Genomic DNA, 24,791 nt, shown 5'->3' on the forward strand with positions numbered 1-24,791 from the left:
TGACTACATTTCGCTTCTTACTATCTTAGGGCTCGAACATATCTCCAGCAACCATATAGTGGGTTGGCAGGAGATTTTCACTAGTGCTAGGAAAATATCTTTAACTTTATATCCGCTTCTGTAACCATTTTAATATGATTTGTATATTGACTCTACAGCCAAATGTTTTTGAATTACCTTCTGATGATGGAATTTCTTTTTAGGATGATCTAGGAATGTCATCACCTTATCTGAAGCGACGATTTTCTTCTTATGTCAAGGTACTTGCTGAGTGAGATGGCATCTGTGATGTTTGGTGTTTTATCGAACACCTTTTTGCCTGGGCAATGAATGCTGGTGCAAATCAGCGAGATAGGACATTTCCGATTTTTGGATGCCATTTTTTCCCGGCCTTAACCGGGCTTAATATGGTAACAGCAATGGATAGGTTTACCGTCAGCTCCCCATAGAAATTTGAATTTTTGAAATCGACCAAAAATTACTATTTTAGAGCCATTTGTTGATCTCCCGTCGTTCTTTTTGCTAATCGGGCAACACCGGCACCTTTCTTTGGTATTAATGTCCTTTCTTTCCTTTAGGAGGAGCCACGTATCCACTCGCCATCTCTGATGCGACGATTCAGTGAATATGTCAAGGTATAGCAAAGCAATAGTGGTAGTGTGCGAATGGCATTATCATGCATTTATTTCAGTTTGAAAATGCACCCCCTTAAATTTTTCTCATTATTGTGGTCTCATAATTAAGTGGTCTTCTCATTCATCAGGCCTCGCCTGTTCATTGACACAATGTTTTATAGAAGTGAAGACCTGTTTTACTGTGTGGGTAATTGTTTGGATTTGACGAGCTGGCACAGTTATGTTTTCTGTCCTTTCCGAAACGGCCCATAAAATGCCATGTCATACATGGCTAAAAGAGTCAGGAAATCGCATTCCAAATTGTTTGAAATAAAGGTTACTTGTGACACACTATCATAATAAATCCCACTTGACCAAATTTCTATGCTTAAATATTGCCACATGGAATGCATGGGGCGGCAGGGCCATTAAAGAGCCAAACGTCTTGGCATCAAAAAAATACCCTGGCCATGTTGGTGAAAAAGACATCCTACTTCGTACAATGCAAGATAGAATTCACCTTCGGGGCACTTTGTGCATGATGTTTGCCTTCCCCATAAACCTAGGTTGGTACATGTATGACATCTTGTGATGTCCCATGATGTAAATTGCAGTCTCCATGGACGAGAGGGAGTTTTTGACAGGAATGGCCAGCCAAATGTATAGCAGCCTTGTGCGAGCTAAAGTCCACTCAAAATTTCTGGTTCATTTTAAACTGTGAATGTAGTCATGAAGAACGTAGCTCCAATCTGCTTCCTCTTTAAACTAGCTTGGTTGTTCAGTTGTAATGAATTGCTCATTGCAACCGAACAGCTAGACTTGTTTATGGCAATTCATCATTGCCATTTTGGGGTTCGCATGCCGAGGTGAATCATTGCAAATACAATCAGTACAGTCCAATTAGATCCGATGAAGCGCAAGGCTTTGCGCCCTCATTCAGCATTGGCATGCAGCGTCATATGCCTGAATCCATCTCCGACATGTCACAGTGAATTCTGTGCATTACCTGCAGCTATCGGACATTATGAAAAATGAATATGCAAGTCCCGCTTCATATTTATGACGCCAGTCCCTTATCATATTTTTGGCCACTCGCACTAAAACCAGGTACATGCTGCTCTAAGCAGGTTGAGATTGTCTTCTTGTTCATTTCACTGTTGTCTGCCTTTTGTGAAATCTGAGTACATCAATTTCTTCCCTTACCTCCTGGTGTCATTAGGCTCATCTGCTGTGCGACTTGTGCCTGGTTTTGCTGTGACAGGCCACATATAGCCCGTCCCAATTAAACTATCTGCCTGGCTACGTGTACCTTTAGAAGACTCCAAACTACATTGGTACTTGATGCCTATATCCTCTTCTCTGCCGACCTGCAAGCATGTAATTAATTAAAACATCACATTTTCAGCTTTGTCTAAGCACTCCTACTATTCAGACCTCAACGTGATTGCCCTCAATGAGACAGTTTCTAACATAGGTCACACTATAGGACTCCCTGGAAGAACATTCATTAATGCAGAGGTTACGCACCCTTCCAACTCTCACTCCGACCTCAACTGCAAGGTTGAATTTATACAGTCCTCTGGTGATACATGTATCTTCAACTTAACTTAACTGATGAATCTTTTCATATAAGGGAGGTTTTCAAAGCCCCCAAATCACCAATGCAGATGCCTGTCCCATTGTTTGAGCTCCACTGATGTCGAACAGTGGGACAGGTTTTTGAGTGATGCACCACCTGCTCCTTAACAATAATTTTAAGATTCCAAATTGGACCTGTGCACAAGACGGATGAAACAGAGACGTAAGATGAGGCGTAGGCTATCACTACCGCGAGTGTCCTGCCTTTAAACCGAGTTGGCCCTTAAAGGGAGGTTCCAGTGTAAAGTAGAACCTCTTTATGATGGACACCCTTGGGACTGACAAGTTCTGTCCTTAATAGAGAGGGTGTCCTTGATAGAGAGGGGTCCACTGAGGGAGGTTCCACTGTATTTATTCAGGTTTCTCATCTAGAGTTTTTCTTCTTCCACAGGAGGCGCACTTTGGTGAATTAGATGTGGACAGACGACCCAGCTTTTTTTCAAAGGTACTTTGTCAAATGCCTCAGTCTGAAGATCTCCATTAGCTACACCATTGTCTCTCTATATCATGCCCTTGCAGTCATCCTCCCATGAAATCTATTTCCAGAGGCAAGCTTGCACCTGCTGACAAGACACCACTCCTTGCTCAGTTCATCCTTGATGTTTCAAAAGTTTGATGTGTTCAGTGTGTGATCTTGCGTACTGTTCACCGGGAAACTCTCCGTCAACATTTTATTTTTGCAAAAATCAACCTAATGGGTGTAAATCAACATTCATTATTATTACGTTGTTTTTGCAAACATTTAGTGCCGGGACAATTGCACAATAATAATCTGCTGCCATTGATCTACCCCAAATTAATTAGATCGGTCAAAACTGGGTCGGCCAGTGCAAAGAGTGGTGTTTTAGGTCAGACAGAGCATGGCTGGGTGTTCCGTTTTTGCGGAACGTTTTGAAAAACAGAGTGCTTTCCTTGGGTGAAGGTTCATTGTAATATCCCTGCCCCATCAATATCCCAATTCTTATACCGTAAATCGGGGTGAAATTGGCCTTGCACGTTGAAATTGCCCCAGTTCCCAAAATGATGTTGGGTTTAACTAGGACAAGTTTGAATAGCCCATTGAGACATCTTTTAACATCTTTTTGTGCAGTGATTCAGCTGAAATATAGATATACCATGTATGGTTAAACTGTAGAGTGGACAATTCCACCCCACTTTGGGCCAGTGTCGGCCCATCTTACGGTTGTCAATTCCAGTAATAAACTTGTGTTTGGAGGCTTCAAGAAACCATTGGGAAGGGGTTATCTTAAGTTAAAGGAGATCTTTGCGATGATTGCATGGAGAAGTTCCTCATCTGGTCAATAGATAACTGACATAAGAACTCATGAAATATGAATAATAGCGCTGTCTTTAAAAAATGCGTGATTGGTTGTTTCGTTTTGCAACTGACCAATCGGAGCACTTGTTTCAAGATTTTGCGCATTGTGTTGTGTTGTCATTTATCTATTTGGATTGGCATTAAAGATATCAACATCTGCATGGGTGTTTGGCAGGCATCTTAACTCCTTCTGAATTTGTACCTTCAATTGTATGGCCTCGAGACCAAGAATCGACATTCGACAGAGAATTATATTCTTGATGAAATAAGTTTTTTTGGCGTGCCTGGCCCTGACATCTTCTCCCCTCCCTCCCTCAAATGCAAAACCAGCGACTTTTTTATTCTTTGGGCCACCAGTTGACCCTTGAATGACACAGCACATCCAGACCAGTATCGGAAGAAAGATCCTTAGCAGCAATATCGTTCCTGACACCGTGAGAACGCCTGGGGCGACTCTGGAAATCACCACAGGTCCCATTTTCATCACACCACCCCTGAAAAGTACCCTCAACCTGTCCATCCTTTCAGCTTTGAATGGCTGAACAGTGTGAACAGGCATGATTACTTTAACTGCTATAACAAATCTTAAAGCATGGCCTGAAAAGTCCGCTGTACATGTAAATAATGCTTTTGAAGTTATGAAATTATGAAGTTATCAATTTTGAATTTCAGGCCTCATTTCGTGTGCTTTGCCATAGGCATAACCTGGACTTGTATCACGAGCATTCTATTTCGGTCGATTCGAGTCAGTGACCTGACCCTCATCAATCAGTGCTTTTGTTTCTTCAGGACCATCATCATCATAGTTTCTTTCATCATCACCATCATCATCATCATCATCACAATGATGAGGGTGGTGAACGTACGAGGAAAGTCAGTCGGGCAATAGACAATGACTTTATAGGGAGGAAGACCAGTTTTCCGTCCAAGGTAGTTTGGATGTGATTAACACCTTTACGTGTCATTTTCCTCTTTAGTTATAATCTTTAACATTTTAGAATGCCGTGATTTTGACACCTCTGAACATGACATTTTATTCTTTTGCTCTAATCTTTAACATTTAGAATGCCGTGATTAATTGATTCTTCCCATAACATATGTACATCTACATGTACATGTAGATGCTCTAGTGCACTTCCTTCAGAAATCACACAGGGGCTTTCTCCATCCTTTCGTTAAGAAACTTTGCTTTAAAAAGACTCATAGAGTTTTCCGACACCCAAAAAAAAGGGAGCAATTGGTTGACGATTTGTTCATGTTGTATAGAGATATCTCAGAGCGGATGTTTGTTTTATCATGTGCACAGAAAAATATGTATCAACTGCACCAAACAACCCTGTGGAGAAGTTGAAAATTTTGGAGTAAATTATATTTATATTAACTTTATGGATATGCTTCACAATTGGGATACAATTTAAACTCAATGTGATTTGTGAAGGGTAGCTAGAGGACAATTATATTCAGCTCCAAGCATATAGAGGAATTGACACTCTAGACATATCAAGGTTAGGATAGGATCATCATCGCACTTCACCATTTTAGCATCCAGTTTTCAATGTTTGACATTTTTCTCCTCTGAAACCATCCATTTTTGAGCTTATCTTGCATGATGAAATTGAGCCAAGGTTAAAATATTGTAAGTTTATACTCAAATTTTATGTCGAGCCATTTCAGTCCATGTTCGGAGGCTGTACTGGATTGCTCGATGCAGTGACATCAGGAAGAGTATCAACAGTATTTAGGTAACAACTCAAAGTAGAATGTTTTTTAGAAAATTATACTAAAATAAGGGCAAGAGGGCACAATGTGTGGATATTAAAGATACTTTTATCTTCTGTATCAATATGATTACCGATATGATGCAAAACATTCAGTGGCTCTTTGTCGTTTCCAGAGTATGACAGACAAAGATGAATCCAATTGCTCACAGCGGCATGAAAGAACTTTTTTTTCATAGCATTGTTTTAGCATCCAACATCTTGCTTATAGAATTCTATTCGCTATATTGTTGCTATATTGGCCTTGGCCTGCCTTCGACGTTGGTTTTGTATGGTTTCATAATCTAAACACATTTTGCATATTTTTCATAGCAAAAGTGGCTCATTGTTGTAAAGATCGTTCAATTGTACTAAAAACGTTCCAATTTACCCATAATATGCCGTAATTCAGCATGAAAATCTATGAGTTAATATCATAATGTGGAGCGATCTTTGCTGATTTATGATAAAGGTTTGATTGTAACGTTAACTTCGTGTGGATTTCTAACCATAGCATCTAACTGTCAGGACGATCTCGATCTAGAGAGATGATCTGAAGTTACAATGTATCAAGGTCTCGGGGATGATGAATCAAATACTGGGTATGACATGCAATGAACAAAGAAGGTTGGTGCTTGAATGTTGAAACCCAATATGTTGCTGGGCAAGATTTGATCAAAAGCTAACAGTGCTTATTCAAGTAGGATATCTGTGTCAACGTGTGCATTTCGGGTATTTTATTAGCTCGTCAAAGTTGTTCCTTTAATGGTCAAGCAAAGCACCTAATGCCACTTAGGGAGAAAACCACTTCAAAGTAGCTATGAAAAAGTCAATCTTCATATTGGAAAGATATGGAGATAGGACTCAAAATATGTTGTCACACTATTTTCAATACAATGTATGTATATTGTCACACCATTCCTGTGTATAGTCAGATCAACAAGTCATAGTTACCAAGAATTACAAAATTGTGTGAGCATTGAATTTCACAGTTCAAGGTTCATGTACAAAGTCAGTGTGTTCTTTTCCAGGTGATGGTGCATGTTGCATGTCTGTGCAGCATAACCAATTCTAAATGCTTAATAGCAACATCATTTCATAACAGTACCCTACATGTATCCCCAAACTCGTTTGACAACCACACACCCACTGCAGCCCAACATATGTTCCTGTTTACCACTTTCAGCTGAATGTGGGCTTCATGAAGAAGATCCCACCAGGTGCAGAGGCCTCGAATATATTGGTGGGAGAAGTCGATTTCCTTCAGAATCCTATCATTGCATTTACGCGTCTGTCAAAAGCGGTGCTGCTCGGCGACCTGACAGAAGTACCAGTGCCGACGCGTTTCCTGTTTATATTGCTGGGGCCGAAAGGTAACACGCAAAAGTACCATGAGATAGGTCGATCTATCGCGACATTGATGTCAGATGAGGTGTTTCATGATGTCGCGTACAAGGCCAAGAATCGCCAGGATCTTCTCTCGGGCGTGGACGAGTTCTTGAGTAACTGTACTGTGCTGCCCCCTGGAGAGTGGGATCCAAGCATTAGGATTGAGCCCCCAAAGAGTGTACCATCACAGGTATGTGCACGCAGCTGTGATGTTAATCAGATATCGACTCCTGCACAGTAATGTATTTTACAACGGCGTTCAATGATTGCCATCATAGGACACCATTTTTGATCCGATACCCCATGATTCATAAGTAGGTCAAAGGTGTGTGTGAAGGTGCCAGAATCGTAAAGATTGATCAGCAAAGGAGTAATTGATACCCAAAACCTAAACCAATACACATGTTACTCTCTTAAAGTTGGGGCCTTTTCTTCCTCTCGGTATGAAACATGTGGTAAAAATACCTCTCTTGTTGCAGGAATCACGAAGAACAGAAACAACCCCCGTACCAAATGGTACAGCCCAAACAACAGAACCTGCTGAGGAGCATGGGGACCCTACATTAATCAGGACAGGGAGGTAAGCTCAATACAGGTTGATCAAGTGGCACGGCATTGGCAAAGCTCACAGTCAAAGTGAAATGATAGAAACCCTTGCCAAACTACAAGTGTCACTGCTCTGCTTGGGAAACTTGCACGGGGAACCACTGACTTGAAGGGGTAAGCCTTCATGTTTACTGGTGGCTCAGGGTGATAGAAATATCCAGTGCTGTAGTGCAGTTATTATACATGCAAATTTGCTGAAACTTAGTGTTAATAGTATTTGTATAAATGAGTTTATGTACTTCTGATGATTCTAACTGGCTTTGTTATTTTCAGGTTGTTTGGTGGTTTAATTGATGATATCAGGCGGAAGGTGCCATTCTATTACAGTGACATCAAAGATGCTCTCCATATCCAGGCGGTCGCATCCTTCTTCTTCTTATACTTTGCCTGTTTCACGCCGATCATTACATTCGGTGGACTGCTAGGGGATGCAACCGATCAGAATATGGTGAGTCACCTTCAACTCATGACATCCTATGACTAGCCCAGCTTGGGCAGAGAAACCATGATGAAAACTATTTATTCATGAGCTGACTGAGTCCAATCCGTTTCATTGTTTTCACCAGAACCTTCTTCAAATTATTACGTGTTACGTTATATTTCGATTTCCCAACCTCGTTTTCCAGGCAGCGATGGAGAGTATATTAGCTGGTTGCATCTGTGGCGTGGTTTACTCCCTGTGTGCTGGACAACCGCTGACGATCTTGGGAAGTACGGGGCCTGTACTCGTATTTGAGACGATAACGTACCACTTCTGCTTGTAAGTATGGTTCAGGATTGAGATAGCCTTAATTTGTTCCCGAACTGGTCCTCTGCAATCATCTCTCTAGTCAGGACATTTTTCTGCATCCCTTTTGAGAGAGGATCAATTGTACTTTAGTGGATTCTGAACATTTATGCTGATGCAAGAATGTATGTTCTAATTTAATTGATGTCTCGTCTCGTTTCAGTGACAACGGTTTAAACTACCTGTCATTCCGTTGGTGGATTGGCCTGTGGTCGTGCATCTTCCTGCTCATCATAGTCATGTTTGATTTGAGCGCGCTCGTCCGCTTCATCACGCGATTCACCGAGGAGTCGTTTGCTGCGTTGATCTCCCTCATCTTCATCAAGGAGGCATTTGCCAAGGTGTTCAAAATCTTGAGTTCTCATCCGATGAACATGCATCCGGAGATTCCGTTAAACTACGACTGCTTCTGCATGCCTGGGAATGATACAAACTTGACCGACACGATCACAACGGTACCACCAAACGCCCTGCCCACGACACTCGCACCAAATCTCCTCTCCACGACCCTGTCGCCTTTGAGTGATAACGCGTCGATCATCTTGTCGAATATGACAAAAGAGGATTGCGTGGCTGCTGGTGGAGTATTGGATGGACCTGGCTGCGACACACCTGTTTATTACGACAATGTCTTCTTCTTTTCGCTGTTGTTATTTTTCGGGACGTTTGTGATCGCCACAGGCCTGAAGGGATTGAGGAACACTCATTTCTTCCCAACAATTGTAAGTTAACTGCCGACATTCGCAGATTTCATTAATTTGTAACCGCATTTCAAAATTTTCGCTTGTGTAAATGTGAATTTCAAGATCGCTGTTGTACATAAATACCTGGTTGCGGCAAATTTGCATGCAAGATAGCTGCACTATGGCATAGTGTAACTGCGTTTCTTTTCCCTGACCCACCAGTAATACAAATGTTATAGTATGAACAGTCCTTGTACAAGCATGAATTTGTCTCTTCCAGGTGCGCACGACAATTAGCGACTTCGCTGTTATGTTAGCCATTGTGAGTATGGTTGGTCTTGATGCTGCCGTGGGATTGAAGACACCCAAGCTGGATGTCCCAAAAGAATTTAGAGTAAGTATGACCAATATTATAAGCTCTATAGACATTATTGGGCGATTTGTAATTTCAAGAAGAAGGAAGCCTTTGCCATCTCTTTCACATACCGGGACCGAGAATCAAGCTCGGGGTGTCGATGTTTCGACTGTGCCACTTCAACAGCCCATGCATCCGGGGCTACCATGACATTATGACAACAGGGCAAAAACGTCACTTGCCCCTAAGCTATAGTTAAGACCATGAGGTTGCAGAGTCACACTGCTGAAAGACATGCGTGACATTGCTAAAATCCTATAGGATTCTTTGAATTAAGTTGTTTTGCCAAAGTCGAAATCAGTCGGAATATTATTCAGCTTGGTATGATTTTCTGCCACTTTTTTGTTTGGCGTGTGTTTTTGGGATGGGTTTTCACAAACCTTGATGAACTCTTGACCATGATAAAATGATGCAAACCACCTTGCAGCCAACAAGAAGCGATCGGGACTGGTTCATTCACCCGTTTGGGCCGAATCCCTGGTGGACGAGTCTTGCAGCGATTCTGCCTGCCCTCCTAGCGGTCATTTTGATCTTCATGGATCAGCAAATCACAGCGGTCATTGTCAACAGGAAGGAAAATAAATTGAAGGTAAGTGCTACAGTGTCTCCATTGAAATGCTCCATAACCTTAGTTTTTAAAAACACTGGCTGATTTTAATCTTAGTATACGTGGAGAATAAACAGTTAAAAAACTGTGGTTATGACCAGAGTGACATGAACGTCAGGTGGTGGATGTACCATGAATTGAATCTTTCTGACAACTCCTCTTTTCCTTGTGCAGGCGGCCAAACTTTGGAATGAACTCGGTATTGATATCAAAAAGGCTAAGACTGTTTCCATTTTCAGGCGTGGGCTAAAAACCCATCTGTTTAGACAATGTTTTTGAACCTCTGCATTAGAGCAAATTTTTCTTTTGGATTTTGCAACATATAAGTGCAAATTTTAATTCAATTCAATTCAATTCTACATTTCAGAAAGGAAGTGGCTACCACTTGGATCTGTTCATCGTTGCCCTCCTGATCGGCCTGTGCTCGATGATGGGCCTACCGTGGTTCGTTGCCGCCACCGTTCTCTCCATCACGCACGTCATGTCGCTGAAAAAAGAATCTGAATGCAGTGCTCCTGGCGAGCGTCCCCAGTTTCTCGGTGTCCGTGAGCAACGTATGACGGGTACACTCGTCTTCCTAATGATTGGCCTGTCCGTGCTGTTGACGTTTATCCTGATTCTCATCCCGATGCCAGTTCTCTATGGTGTTTTCTTGTACATGGGGGTCTCCTCCCTCAAGGGAGTTCAGGTAGGTTTTACTTTGCCTCGAGCCACTCCTTGTCAGGAGCTTGTGTTCGAATCACTAAGCCAAGCACATAACGTTACGGATCTCTCATAGAGAAGCGGTTAGAACTGGAGTGTCAAAAATGTCTCATTTTGTGGAAGTGGCTGGCTTGTGTTGCATTCTTAAGTTTTTAACAGATTACTGCAATTGTGAATGTTAAGTTTATGAGGCCATTCCTGTTTCAGTTGATCAACCGTATCTTGATCATGTTCATGCCCGCCAAGTACCAACCCGACTACATGTACCTCCGCAATGTTGCTGTCAAGCGTGTGCATATTTTCACATGTGTGCAGGTGTTGTGTCTCGCTGTACTGTGGACCGTCAAGACCATCAAGACCATATCCATTGCTTTCCCTCTGATGGTAAGTGTATCAAAGACAATGTGGGTCATCAAGTTCATATCCATTGTTTTCAAGTCTTATCAAAGACATGAATGGTTCACTCACGACGTGATTTAATTTATTGTAATCTTGTTATCTTGTCTCGATGCTATTTTAGCATCGCTCTGGCCACATTTTTTTATTTGTTTGATTATGAATCCACCTGGGGTCATTTTCCAGAAAGTGGAAAAAAATTCCGGTTTTGACACACTTTTTTTTTCTCCCGACCATAAAATAAGGAGGAAAGAAAAAATATTTTTCCTGACATCCAATTTCAATCAATTTTTTTTTGGTCCCCTTGTATGATCTGAGTCAAAAATTGATAAAAAATAAGCATGTTTTTATTTTACTTACCTCGCCCCACATAGATTTTGAGCCTGATAGAATTTTTTTAAAGTTCCGATCCTAATAGGTTTTGAGATTGAAGAAAAATCTTTTTTTTATTCGTACCCCACCCACATCATGATTGGGGATTGTAAACCCATTCTTGGAGTGATGCCAGTGAAGATTCCTAGCAAACATACAATAAAACAGCCAAACATTATATATTTGAATACTTGTAGGTTCTGGCGATGTGCTTCGTGCGTAAAGGCCTGGACTATGTCTTCACGCAGGAGGAGTTGAAATGGCTGGATGACATAATGCCAGAGACTCACAGGCGCGCCAAGGATGAGGAGGAGAAGAAGAAGAAGGAGAAGGAAGAGGAAGGGGAGGATGGGGTAAGTTGACGAAGTTATGACGAAGTACCATGACCCTCTAATTTATATATTATCCATGAATGTACCTACATGTAACTGACCCTCTGTATTTTTGTCATCCAGGACACTTCGAGAGCGCTTGAGTTCACCAAGGGCGGGGAGGTGGAGATCCCTCTCAGTGACGGGCATGTGATGAGCATCCCAGTTGAGAAGATCACATATAAACCAGACACACAGACGATCAACATCTCGGAGGAAATGGCAAAGACAGCAGTTTGGCGCCAGCTGGCAAGTAATGCCGAGAAGGAACATATCGGCACTAAGAAGCCTAAGAAAAGGTGAGAGTTTTGATAGTAAACAGAGTGTGCTCGTGGCCTGACCATAAGTGAACGGGTATGACCAAATAGGGGGTCACCTGTAACTTATACTCCTGTATTGCAAGGCATGCACCACTTGGAACTCCCCTAACAGGAATACGATTTTTCCCGTCTGGAGTTGGCCCTTAAAGCACCTCGATGATCTAGTGTGTGATGTGAACACCGCCACAGAAGTAAGAACATATTGTAATGCTATGTAAGTTTGAATGTCTTGATGTATTACTAGGGGAACCATTTCAGTGTTCTACGTATATTTTTTCTCGATTTAACTCACACCGACCAGGACCTCCTGGCCGGCAGGCTTATGATAACTGGCCGATTCTATACCTCTGACTAAAATTGCGGTATCCTTTAAGGCACCATCGACACCATAGGCCATCCAAGAAAACTACCCCGCCTATCATAGAAACAATCGAGGAGAAACGCCTCTCGCTTGAAGAAGACGATGCAGGAATCATCCTCAACTTGTCGCCAAAGAAAACGAAAGAGAAAGGCAAAGATGAGGAGATGCAACAGCTAATGCCTGAGATCATCGTTGAACCTCCGTCTGGCTCAAGCAGCCCGACAAGGGACAGTCCAGTATAATGGTCACTCTCTCTAGTGGAGAAAAATTGTATATAGTGTTAATTCTGTAATGCCCACTTAGTGACGCTCTGTGGATTGTGTGATTGTGCTTTGACTTGATTCGGCGGACTACTCCCAGGGGCTTTTTAGCGCTGCCATGCTGCTATTGAGGCTAGGTGATATCTGGTCCGTCTGTGGCCATGGAGTGGATATTTAAGTTGGTTGTGATGATAACGTGATAGAAGATGTCTTGAATTTGGAAAAATCTAATTTTACCATATTTCAAGTCTAACTGATTATTTTGCATATTTGTCCTAAGTGAGAGGAACTTTAGTGGTTAATCGATCAGATTTTTTTTTTGTCAGAAATATCGCGTGTTTATTTGATTACCGGTATCAAGAAGTAATGCTGGTATAAAATGAGGACTTGTTGCCATCTATCTAATGCCTGGCAAGGTGGAATGTGGCCTGCAATAAGTCCCTGGGTTACTTATGCATATATTTTCTGTGGAAAGTTGTGTGCATTAAAAAGTAAGACTGTACATATATTTCTACTTAAGTTTTGCCATGGTCAATCAATGTAGGTTAATGTTGTGAAAATGCATTAAAATCAAAATTTAGAAAATTAGACAAGAAAAAAACTACAAAAATTTCTAATCTGTGGTGTGAAAAAAAAATGTTTAAAGTCGTTTGTGCTATTTTATTAGCACTGTATATATCTAGTAGGTTCAGGGATACACAAATAGTCAAGTTGCATTTTTACACTTCACCCTGTAGCTCATTAGTTTATTTTTAGTGCCAATTGAGTGTAAGCTCTGATAGACTCGATTTGAACTCGTTGCCATTTGTTGCCTTCTGACATGAGTTGATCTCAAGCCAGGAGTTAATCAACATCCTTTAAAGGCCAACTCTGTTCCTGCGCAGTGTCTTTTCCCATCTCTTCACTATATCTAGTGCACAACTCTTACACCAGGAGACACCAATAGTCAAAAGCGACGATAATGCATTTTGGTATGGTGTGTATGGAGTTGATATAGTGCATTTTGTGCATCTGTTTCCAAACAGTGCATGTTAATATAAGGCATGTATTAACTTTGATTTTCATCGGCGAAAAAACTATGACGTTTACTGTATTATTCTTCTGACAACTGCAATAATATAATATTTTCGGCAACAAGGACCAAGGAAAGTAACAAAGCTGGCCTTTAATGGGGATTATCATATATCCCCCCCCCCACCCCCCAAAAAAACAAGTTGACCCATTTTGAGGGAAACCCCAAAAACAGCCAGTTGTACCATTTCTGGCTGCCAAGTTACTGGAAGGAAATGCAAAAAAACCACGACAACCAGTCTTAGTCTCATAACTAGTTCCTTCCTATTGGGCTGCAACTTGTTTTTTTGCTTTGAATTGGTCAGATTTTGTTTTTGTTCATCGAAGTGTTATTCTCGAGGTGTACAAAGGGTTTTTGAAGTAATTTGTATTTGTAAAAATATTTGCGTATGCGGTATTTTATTTAATGATGCCATGCATGTCGTGATTTCATTTAATAGCAAATTCATGTGATTCTGTTAGCTGTGAGTGAATCGTGTCCACTTCGCTAAAGTCACAATATCATGGTTTGACTCTGGGCTGTTTGTGATTTCATCAGGGTTACCTTTAGACGTGTAACAGGAGTTCTTAATCAGTAAATGCAGTGGTGGCAGTTAATTGTTCGTGTAAATATCTAGATTGAAAGGATAATGTGAGGTGTGATAGCATTTATTTGTTAATATTTTATGCATATAACTTGTATAGAATGATGATTTTGAAGATGTTTTTTGCTGATCATGTTTATATGGGTTAGATGTAATTCTTAAAACTGTCACTCATGTGCTGTATATTAGGCCACACATTTTAGATTTGTTGGATTACGAATCTTTAGAGTCAAAACCTATGTGGGTGGGGTGGAAATTTTAAGAAATTTAAAATAATAGTTTTCCTTGTGGGGTGAGAATTTAAAAAATGCCATCAGACTCAAAATCTATGTGGGACTAGGTAAGTAAAATAAAAACATGCTTATTTTTTATCAATTTTTGTTTAAGATCGTACAAGGGGACCAAAAAAAAAAAAATTGGTTGAAATTGGATGTCAGGAAAAATATTTTTTCTTTCCTCCTTATATTATGGTCGGGAGAAAAAAAAAGTGTGTCGAAAACGGTCATCATGACTTTTTTTCCACTTTCCGGAAAATGACCCCAGGTGGATTCGTAATCCAACAAATAAAAAAATGTGGCTTAAGCGAAGAATTCGATGATTCACAGTGGCTTTTCATGGCTACTAATTTCGTCCCCTGTCAGTGACTCGGCCCCAGACCCAGCAAATACCAGATGCGGGAGCAAAAGTTTTAAAGAAGAATGGTAAATGTGATGAATTCTCTTCCAGTCTTCTCCTACAGAAACCTTGTAGTATGAAGCAACTTGTGGTAGTGGGTGTTGTATGCTCAATTCTTAAAAATGTGATACACTTTAGGTACCCAGTATAGACTAAATCGGATCCTCCTTCCTACACCTCAGCTAGTAGAATGAACTTGCCTGCTGAGTTCATTATTCGAGACATTTAGATTTTTAGGCGATCAAGCAGCGTTCATACAGAAAACCTTCATTCATTATGACTCATCTTCGTTTTATCTTATCTCTTATGTCTCATTCAGAATTCATCTTTTCGTGTGGTAAATAGGAGAGTTTTGTTTTTTATGCGTGACATTGAAATATACTTGTCCATTGTGCTGTTGTATCATTAGACAACTTATCGGTGCTCCTGGGGAATGTACCGGTATTATAAAACATGTCTTTTGCTAGTCTACCTTGATACACCCTTGAGAATCAGTTCCCGACTGAGAATCTTATCTCAAAGCAGGCCATCCAACTTACCGAGCAGCCTGCCCGGAATAGTACCGAGGAAAATGTGTGCGTCGGGAAAAAAAAGAAAATTGTGTGCTCATAGGTAAACTTACTAAAAGAAGCTGTATCTATTTGGTAAGTGGGTCAATATGACATAATATGCAGTAAATTTTGAGGTAAATTGACATCCGGGTACTCCCACAAATAAATTCATGTATGCTTCGCAATTTATTTGCTCCTCACAGGACAAACCTTTGGTGCATTTTCTCAGGACAGGCCAGCTCAGCAACTTGAAAAGTCTGCCTGATTCCTGACAAGATGAGGAATTGATTCTCCAGTGTTCCTTTAATAGCAAGTTACCAGTACTTGCCTAATCCTTTAGGCTCATCAGTAAGTCTGAAGTAGAGAAAGGAATGGAGCACTGTAAAAAGATTTTCAGCCAACTTTGCGTTGTGAGCAAAGCAAGAAGTATGCAAGCAAACCATGTAACAAACACAACAACAACAAAATTGTGTAACGTTAGGATTACTATGCAGCCCTGTCACACGAGAAACAGCTCTGACACGAATCTAACCCAGTTAACATGGGAGGCACTGATGTTATGCAGTCACACCTCTTGGACATGTTCTGTATCAGGTTTCAGGCACTATAGCTAGCTTTAGGGCTTGGGGAAAAAGGCTCTTTGGGGAGGCAGGTCAAGATGACACTTTTTGAAATTTTTCGGCCAAAATCATGGTAAAAAAAGTACAATTTGGTGAGGAGAGTTGATGGTTGTTGGCATGTGCACCTGTTTTCTCTGCCAATTCATTGATTTGTATGTGATTTATTGATTAAACTATACTCCCATTTCTCAAAAAATGGCACTCCAAATGTTAGATTTCACTTGAACTTCAAAGGCCAAAGTATCTAGAAACACTTACTTTGCCAGAATTGACCAAAGCTTGACCAAGAATGTGCCATTTGAAGCCAAATACTGACAAATTTTCCAAGCCATTTAAGGCTTGTTTTGCATGCAGTGCCATTTTTTCATGAGACAGAGTATAGCATGTCGAATGTATGTGTCCCACCGCTAACCATGCAAATAGGAGCTTTGTGCATCTGATATTCTTGAGCTACCTCAGATAAAAAAAACACCATTATGTATGAAACAGCAAAGCTACCAAAGTCTTGGGTCAGCTGCAGTGTGTCTCGTGGTAAGACATTTTTGATTGAAATTAGTTCTTGCGAGACTAAAACCTTAGGTCACACTTTTTTTAAGTCGGATTACGAAACTTCAGATCCAAAACCTATGTGGGTGGGGCGGGAATTTAAAAAAAACAAACAAATATATTTTCTTCAATCTCAAAACCTATGTGGGGCTAGAATAGAAAATAATTCCATCAGACTCAAAATCTATGTGGGGCGGGGGAAATAAAAATATATCGATATATCAATTTTAGACTCAAATCATACAAGGGGAACCCAAAAAATAAAAATTGGTTAAAATAGGTCATGGGAAATATATTTTTCATTTTTCGCCCTATTTTATGGTCAGGGAGAAAAAAAAGTGTGTCAAAAACGGTCGTCGGGACTTTAATTTTTTTTCCACTTTCCGGAAAATGACCCCAGATGGGAATTCGTAATCCAACAAATAAAAAAAATGTGGCCTTACTGGTGTGTGCTTTCTAATGTTATCAAGACAGAAGCGCTACAGTGAAATGACCCATGTTGCATACCTATGTTATTGGTGAAGAATTTGAGGAACAATATGTCAATCACTTCTTTAGAGGCAATACAATGTTTAAGCAAATAAGGAATCCACAGCATTGCTCAATGAATTTTATTTTTTGAATTTGGTAGCTTTTGTGGGTATCTGTCCTCAGGGTTTTAGAAATCAGATTTCTTTCAAAATTTTGATCAAAATCATCACCATGTAATAAAAGCGGAATGTTTATAATGAATTTACATGTATTATTGGCTTGCTTCAAAGATGTTTACCATTTTTGAGTTATGGTAATGTAATGCCAACGTTAGTGACAAAAGTTGTTCTAAAACTTTTTCTGAACAGCCGGGCTCTGATGTTTCAATCGTTGATTACATAGTACTTAGCTCCTCGGACACAATGTCATCACAGGTTGCATTTCTTTTAATTATTTGTTGATCTGTTAATAATATGAGGTTGTAATTAAATGTTTGTACATACGTTAGTGCCATAGCCTCTAGAAATTCAAGTTTGGCATCCAGTGAAAAGCTCGATTTGGTGTAAGGTTACATTGTATAAGGTTTATATATGAGAGTGGCCAATTTTTTGGAAAAATGCCTCCTTTATCTTAGACCCAAATGTACTGAAACAACTTCAGGGCCCAAGCTAAATTGTAAACTAGTTCATTTTAACCTAAACCTACTTGAAAATGCATTAGCCAAAAGAGAAGTGAAGAGTTGAATTTGAGTGTCCATATTTTGCTGAAAGGGTAGCTAAGCTAGCGCGGGCCCTGAAACTGTATATGTAGCACCATGTGATCACAAGGCTATATCGTTGCTATCCTATAATGTGGTTTACAGATAGTGTCAATCATGGCCAGGTGAATCAGTACCAGTGGGAATGTTTCTATTGTAAATTCTATTGTGTGTTTTGAAGTGCTAAAGCGAAAAACCATACCAGGCCATGTTGTTATCGGGATGGTATGTGTACATGCGTGGTGGTTAAACTATACCAGCCCAGTAACTTTTGATCTCATAACTTAGGTAATATCTTTGGGGTGATGCGACTCCTGGTGAATACTTTGACTACTGTGAATACTACATGTATAACCCCAAAATGATCATGCTCAATAGCTGTTTTACGTTAGGTTTGGAATCAAAATTGTGTGAACAAGACAAAATGTTAAAATTTCATAAGGAAGAAATTATGCTTGAGATGGTTATCAAAAAAACTCATTGTAGTGATACACAACAGTGTTGATGAGTTTACACATGACAATAGAGTCTTCAGGTTGAAAAATCTTCATTAAAAAAGGACCTCATGTGATAAGGGTCTTATGTTGTTCTATAACACAGTATGTCAATATCAAAAATGTAATGTCACTATTCAGGACAGTGTTCATTTATGATCTGAGCATTGTTTATGATCTGAGCTTTGTTTATGATCTGAGCATTGTTTATGATCTGAGCATTGTTTATGATCTGAGCATTGTTTATGATCTGAGCATTGTTTATGATCTGAGCACTGTTTATGATCTGAGCTTTGTTTATGATCTGAGCAGTGTTTATGATCTAAGCATTGTTTTATGATTCATAGCGTTAATTACACTGTTATGTCGGTATTCATTTATGAGAACTATGCACATTTGAGAGGGACTTACCTGTGCAAAAAATCCAGCATTTTGGGCGCATTGCGCATGTATTCAGTGCACCAATACTCGATTGAGGACAAGGACCTGAAAGAAGAAGATTCCACTTATAAAGAACACTGTAGCAAATTTTCAATACACTTTACGAACAGTTTAGCATTTCGTTTTTCAATGATGCTTGTTAAGTATTGATGTCACTTCATTCACTTTTAATAGTAATGAGCATGTAGTAGACACAGCTCGGCCATGGTGATTAAGTAGAAACTGGGCAGACACGGCCTAAAAACAGTACAAGAATATCGATAATAAATATGTTATAGATATTTGTGACTTTTTCCTGTGACATTACTGGTGCCATGACGTCATGATGTGGCGAAGGACTAAATAAAGGTGTTAACTGTTAGTAAAGCATGGTAATATTTTTCAAAATGTGATTACATTGTATAGCAGTATGTGAGTGTTAAGACTGCTATTAGTGCTAACAGATGTGTAATGTTAGTCTGAAGAACTACATCCAAAAATTAAATGTGTGCAACTGGCATTTAGTCTGTTTCTTATTTCGGAGGTTTTGAATCATTTTCATCTCCCGCTCAACTTGGAAAATAAATTACAGTCATTCAATGACAGCTTTGATTCAAGTGATCTGATTAACATTTCCACCTTGATAAACTATGTGAACCTACACAGTAGATATCTTTAAATTCTGGAGTGGACCTGTGCATAAGGCAGAAATGATTAAGTTGTATTTCAAGTACTGGTGATGGTCTACAACTTGCATAATGACTTCATTATATTCATCGTATGTGCAGGTCCAAGTTGGAATTGAAAATATCATGGTGAAGATGCACTTGGACTTTCAATATGAAAGAGTTCTTCAGTTGAATTAAATCGAATATATCAATAGATAATTGTAATTCAACCTCGGAGATAAAGTGGGAGGGTGCACATCCTCTCTACTGTCCACAGCTCCACTGGAACTGCTCTGCCATCAATGTCACAAAACCCCAGCCCTCGAAAACCCTGTTGTCATTGTGGTTTCAAGGCAGGTTCAGTAGATGGGTGGCTCCCAACAACCAACTGGCCTGAAGGTTCCCCTACCCCTGGCCAAGAACCAGGCACTACCTCCCAACTGCCGAGCTGGCCTGAAAGTTTCTCCAGCTTGCCAAGAACCAGGCAGGCCCCTCAACTACCAATTTTGGCCTGACAGATCCTCCACCTCATTGCCAAGATCCAGGCAGGCCTCCCAACTACCGAGCTGGTCTGAGTGTTACACGAGCTTGCCACGAACCAGGCGATCCTCTCAACTGCCGAGCTGGCCTGAACGTTTCTCCAGCTTCTCGAGAACTAGGCAGGCCTCCCGACTACCAAATAAGCTGGCCTGAAAGTTCTCCCAGCTTGACACGAACCAGGCAAGGCTCCCAATTGCTGAGCTGGCCTGGAAGTTCCCTCAGCTTGCCTCAAACCATGCTTACCAAGATCTAAAAGCCCTCCCAACTGCCTTGCTAGTATGCGCGCTTAAGTTTATTGACGGTCATGGCCTCTATGGAACGATATAGGCCTACCTAAATCATCAAAAATATACAATATGGCCGGACACTTTTTCCAGGGAGAAACCACAAGCAGAAAGGGACCTGGCTGCACTGCCGTCTTACCCACACGATGTGAGAGCCGATGTTACTGCATCACCAACATCATCGTATCGCGACTATACTCCTAGGGAGAGAGGTCACATCCAAATCAGGCCGAACACGCCGAGAAGAGGCATGAAACCATGTAGAGACTTGGCGTATCCAGCAGAGATATGGAACAACCTGCGTGGAGAGAAGGCACATCAGGAGGAGACATGTTACACCCTGTAGATGCACAACTTGTACAGAAACATGATGCACTGTGTCTGGAGAAAGAGCACATCCGGTAGAGACATGGCACATCCAGCAGAGACGATACACCATGTCGACAGGAAGTACATCCGAACGAGACATAGTACAACCCTGCAGCGCCATATCACACCCTGGATAGACATGACACATCCAGTAGAGACATATCACGCCTAGCAGAGATGGCACATCGAACAGAGACATAGTACACTCTGTAGCTACATATCAACACACTGCATTGACAAGGCACATCGAGTAGAAACATGGAACACCCTGCAGCATATGGCACACCCAGCAATAGTACATTATTAGAAACACGGCACACCCTGTAGAGAAATGATACATTCAGTAGAGACATGGTCCACCCTGTAGAAACATGGTCACTTTGTTGGGAGAGCGACATCCAGATCAGACAGAGTACGCCTAGTAAAGGGGCATGGACTTGGTACACTAAGTAGCAACACTGCCATGGTGCGCTACGAAGGGGGAGGGCACATCCAGAAGAGACATGGGGCAGAACCTGACACACCCTGCAGATCAGAGCAATGCCACACAGTTGGGGACAAGGCGCACCTAGTAGCGAAAAGGAACATCCATTAGAGGGAAGGGCCAGGCCGGTCTACTGTCTCATTGGCAAAAGTCATTTCTGAAGAACATGGTCCTCCCCAGCATATAAACAACATGGAGCCACTGAGAGTCCTTATGCATTTAGTGTCACATCTTCACAAGTCTTCGTCACTGTCAGGTACCGCCATCTAAGCTAAGAAATTGGAACTAGGCATTTGCGTAAAATTTAAAATATCGCCCGTTTTTAGGGCGGGGGACGATTTACAGCTGGAACCCCTGAACCAGCTCCCGCAGATCCGTCATTCATCAAGTCAAAGCAAGTATGAACGAAATTTTGCTTGCTTTCAAAGTCCATTTTTAGGCTACTTTTACCGAATGACAACTTGTAATTTTGATGAATATCGAAAGCGTTAATAATAAACTTCACAAAAATTCCCTTCCAGCGGCCATGGTTTTTGTTGTTGACGTTTTGAGAGGTGTTCAGAAAATTCGTGATATTTCTTTAATTATTTAAATCATTGATTGTTTGTTGACATATTCATAATCTTTGTATCACCCTTCACATAACAAACTTAATCTTTTCATTAAAAAATGTTTTTTAAATATCTTAATTTGCCTTTGAAGTGGTCTGTTTTTTCTTATTTAGAATTCTGAGAATTACAGACTTTTATTTCTTCAAAATCAAGGTACTAAAATTTAATTCTTTTCAAAGCATATGCGGAAACCGTTTCTGGTTTAATATCACTTTAGATCACTTTAAATCTCCACTAATAAAAAAATGAGAGCCAAAAAACGAGGTCTGTAAAGTCTTTGGTCTGTAGAATAGACCCTGCCGCCTATACTTACTGTCTGAAAAACAAAGGGTTACAATATTACCTAACGATCCAGGGCTGTGCATCCTAAGGAAATCAGTGCAGGGCCGGAGAAGTGAACATTATCCCGCTGTGTGCTGCTGTCTCAAAGGGACATTTGTGGTATAAAGTGACCCAAAAAATAAATTTATAATTCTCACAACAGTGCGATTGGTCGGGCAAGCAATTATACTCCATCCTGGCACCAGTGGTTTTCAATATATTCTATACTCCACCTCTCGATATTTCATAGGAGTAAAAAAAGCCTATCTCTAGATGACTATACTCACTCGTATAGATATGTCGATGTATTTACCTGCTGCGCACCGATAGTGTCATGTCCCACTTAATTGGGTGTGTTCCTAACGGATATTGGATTATCATTATTTGGCTGGCCTGAGCTCGGATGGTCGACAGGATCTTGATCGAACTGGACTATAGACTTCCGGGATACAGTCTGAGGTAGGGACGAGGCCGATCCGGTCCGGAGTGTAACATATGATATGATTAGTCCAAGGAACCTCGACCCTCCATTCCGCGCAGAAATTAGTGAATTGTGGGAACTGTTGAAGAGTCTACTGTGGATTAAGTTCTTTGAGGGTAGGAAAACGGGCGACAAAATGGGAATGTTCGGTGAGTATTGAACAAATTATTAGAACTAGAGACTTTTTAGCCTTAGAGAGGCAAAAGCTCACCAGTTTTTATATTGGTCGCTTTCCCAATGTTGCAGCACAATATTTTCATTTGAAATAACATCAGTCATCATGGCATATATAACCAGTGGTTTCCATCCTGAAGCTCACCAGGCCAACACTCGGCACTATCGGCCGAGCTTAGTTAGTAGCCCAATGTGTGCGAGGGGAAAGGAGGATACGACTGACTCTGGATTTTCGAGGATGGCAGTTTTCAATGTTCTCAGCTTGTACATGACATATATACAAATAGGAGTGAAAAAGAGCCTGAATCCCATCAGGAAGAAAATAAAAGGAATGATATGGCGGGATAAAACTTCTGGATACATATATACACTTATTTAAAAACAGTAGCCTTGGTTAATTCTCGCTCGCTGTGCGGCTGTGCACCCACACCCGGCTGTGCAGCTTCAAACCAATCAGAAAGTGAACCAATTACTGGTGTAGACTTAGAAAATGTTCGTCAGGAAAAAATATCCGTCACTATCGTACTCTGCCATGGCCGTCAATAACTCTAGAGATTAAAACGCATTCGAGACTCCTTTGCTCACCAGACATTCTTTCCTAGGACATTTCAAATTTCTACACCGGCATTTTTATCACAGGTATACCGGTATATACAGCAGCATACCGCGTTCATCGAATTAGGCAGCAGCTGCTCACTGGTTCTTGACTATCTACTTCGAAGTTGTCACAAGTATCATTCAGGAATTACAATCAGAGAAGCGAACATTAACCCCCGATATCCTCAGGATGCTTTGATAGGCTACACATGGCGACATTTCTCATTCTAATTCGTCTTTTCCAGGTTTTGCCTTCACTGTTGGTCGACTGCACTCATGTTTCAATCGGCCAAACCTCAAGATACTGGTAGTATTGCTTCTGATGGTTGGCGCCTTTGTCCTCGCATCAAGCTTCTTCCAGATAAGGTGGAGAATCACTCGACACTGGGACACGTCATCATTGCCATTAACTTTGATACACTTTGAGGTCCCTGGTGATAACGAGAGAACTGGTAACACGCGGCTCCCGAATGGTGCAGGCAGCCTGCAGGACATAGCAGTACAAGGATCGTTACCAACGAATCAATCACTCGATGCAGCAGTTTTAAACGATGGCGACGACCAATTGGAACGCCAAATTGCAGTTCAAAATAGCAGCAGAAAATATGAAAGGAATAACACAGTTTTGAATGTCCCTAGGTTGCACAATGGACTCAAATGGCATCCTACGCCAGTCGTGCCCAGAGCCGGCTCAAAACGTTTCCCGCCGTATGAAAGCGGGACTTGCAATCCAAAGATTCATGGTGAGGAAGTTTGCAAGCTTATGAGGTCTGCCGTCAGCCAAGATTATTACCTAGTTTTCATGGATTGCTTGGCTACGTTCATTGAAGTGGCTGAGAAAAAAGGTTGGACGTATTTTCTAGCTTTCGGCAGTTTGCTTGGCTCATGGCGTCACCATGGCATGATCTTATGGGACGGTGACGTTGATGTATATGTCAACATTAGCCACAGGGACGATATAATCAAGACATTCAATAACACGGACTACACGCCACAGCAGATGTTTTCTCCTCGTAAAATTGTGAAGCTTTATTCCACATTGTCTACCTTAAACACATCGTACATCAAAGAAGGACTAGGTTGGTGGATGTGGCCGTATTTAGACATCTTCTTTTTCACGGAAGACGCCACTCATATTCATAACGTCGAAAGCTCTGCTCGGATAGAAAAGTCCGACGTCTTCCCTCTTCATGAGAGGCCATTCGGGAGCCTCTGGGTACCATGTCCCAAAAACACATTCAAAGTTCTCAAAGAAGCGTATGGAAAGGAGGAGTCTGAACTTTGTAAAGGTTACACGACAGAGGTTAACTGTCAGCTTCTGAAAGATCTTGTGCCCTTCGTTCACAGGCAAGTAGTCAATGGTGCTTTGTATGAGACGCTGAAGTTAGGTAACAGAACTTTGGCATGGCAATATATAAAAAATGAGACAGTTGTGGTAACCAGCCCTTATGATTTCGGAAAAGTTGAGAGCCCTTAG

General features: G+C 41.0%; 2 protein-coding genes across 6 annotated transcripts in view; both read left to right on the forward strand.

Annotated features, from left to right (window-relative positions):
* LOC135499509 (sodium bicarbonate cotransporter 3-like) overlaps positions 1-19,301 on the forward strand; it is a 34,329-nt gene extending 15,028 nt beyond the window's left edge. For 3 of the 5 annotated variants that reach the window (XM_064790301.1, XM_064790303.1, XM_064790302.1), the window contains 15 exons: positions 204-260; positions 579-635; positions 2,644-2,697; positions 6,514-6,906; positions 7,196-7,296; positions 7,596-7,770; positions 7,949-8,082; positions 8,273-8,831; positions 9,073-9,186; positions 9,635-9,796; positions 10,182-10,502; positions 10,724-10,900; positions 11,482-11,637; positions 11,740-11,954; positions 12,350-19,301. In XM_064790301.1, the coding sequence (XP_064646371.1) occupies positions 204-260; positions 579-635; positions 2,644-2,697; positions 6,514-6,906; positions 7,196-7,296; positions 7,596-7,770; positions 7,949-8,082; positions 8,273-8,831; positions 9,073-9,186; positions 9,635-9,796; positions 10,182-10,502; positions 10,724-10,900; positions 11,482-11,637; positions 11,740-11,954; positions 12,350-12,578 (2,904 nt within the window). In that variant the 3' untranslated portion in view covers positions 12,579-19,301. The remainder of the gene's footprint in view (positions 1-203; positions 261-578; positions 636-2,643; positions 2,698-6,513; positions 6,907-7,195; positions 7,297-7,595; positions 7,771-7,948; positions 8,083-8,272; positions 8,832-9,072; positions 9,187-9,634; positions 9,797-10,181; positions 10,503-10,723; positions 10,901-11,481; positions 11,638-11,739; positions 11,955-12,349) is intronic. The other 2 variants (XM_064790304.1, XM_064790305.1) reach the window with 2 other exon arrangements.
* A 4,815-nt stretch (positions 19,302-24,116) lies between these two features.
* LOC135499427 (uncharacterized) lies at positions 24,117-24,791 on the forward strand. The gene has a single exon (XM_064790171.1). The coding sequence runs from the start codon at positions 24,117-24,119 to the stop codon at positions 24,789-24,791; it is 675 nt and encodes a 224-aa protein (XP_064646241.1).

This window comes from Lineus longissimus, chromosome 15, assembly GCF_910592395.1.
Source record: "Lineus longissimus chromosome 15, tnLinLong1.2, whole genome shotgun sequence".
NCBI classification, from domain to species: Eukaryota; Metazoa; Nemertea; class Pilidiophora; order Heteronemertea; family Lineidae; genus Lineus; species Lineus longissimus.

Coding starts and splice junctions, on each gene's coding strand:
- LOC135499427 (XM_064790171.1), top strand. CDS start 24,117: ATGGATTGCTTGGCTACGTTCATTGAAGTGGCTGAGAAAAAAGGTTGG.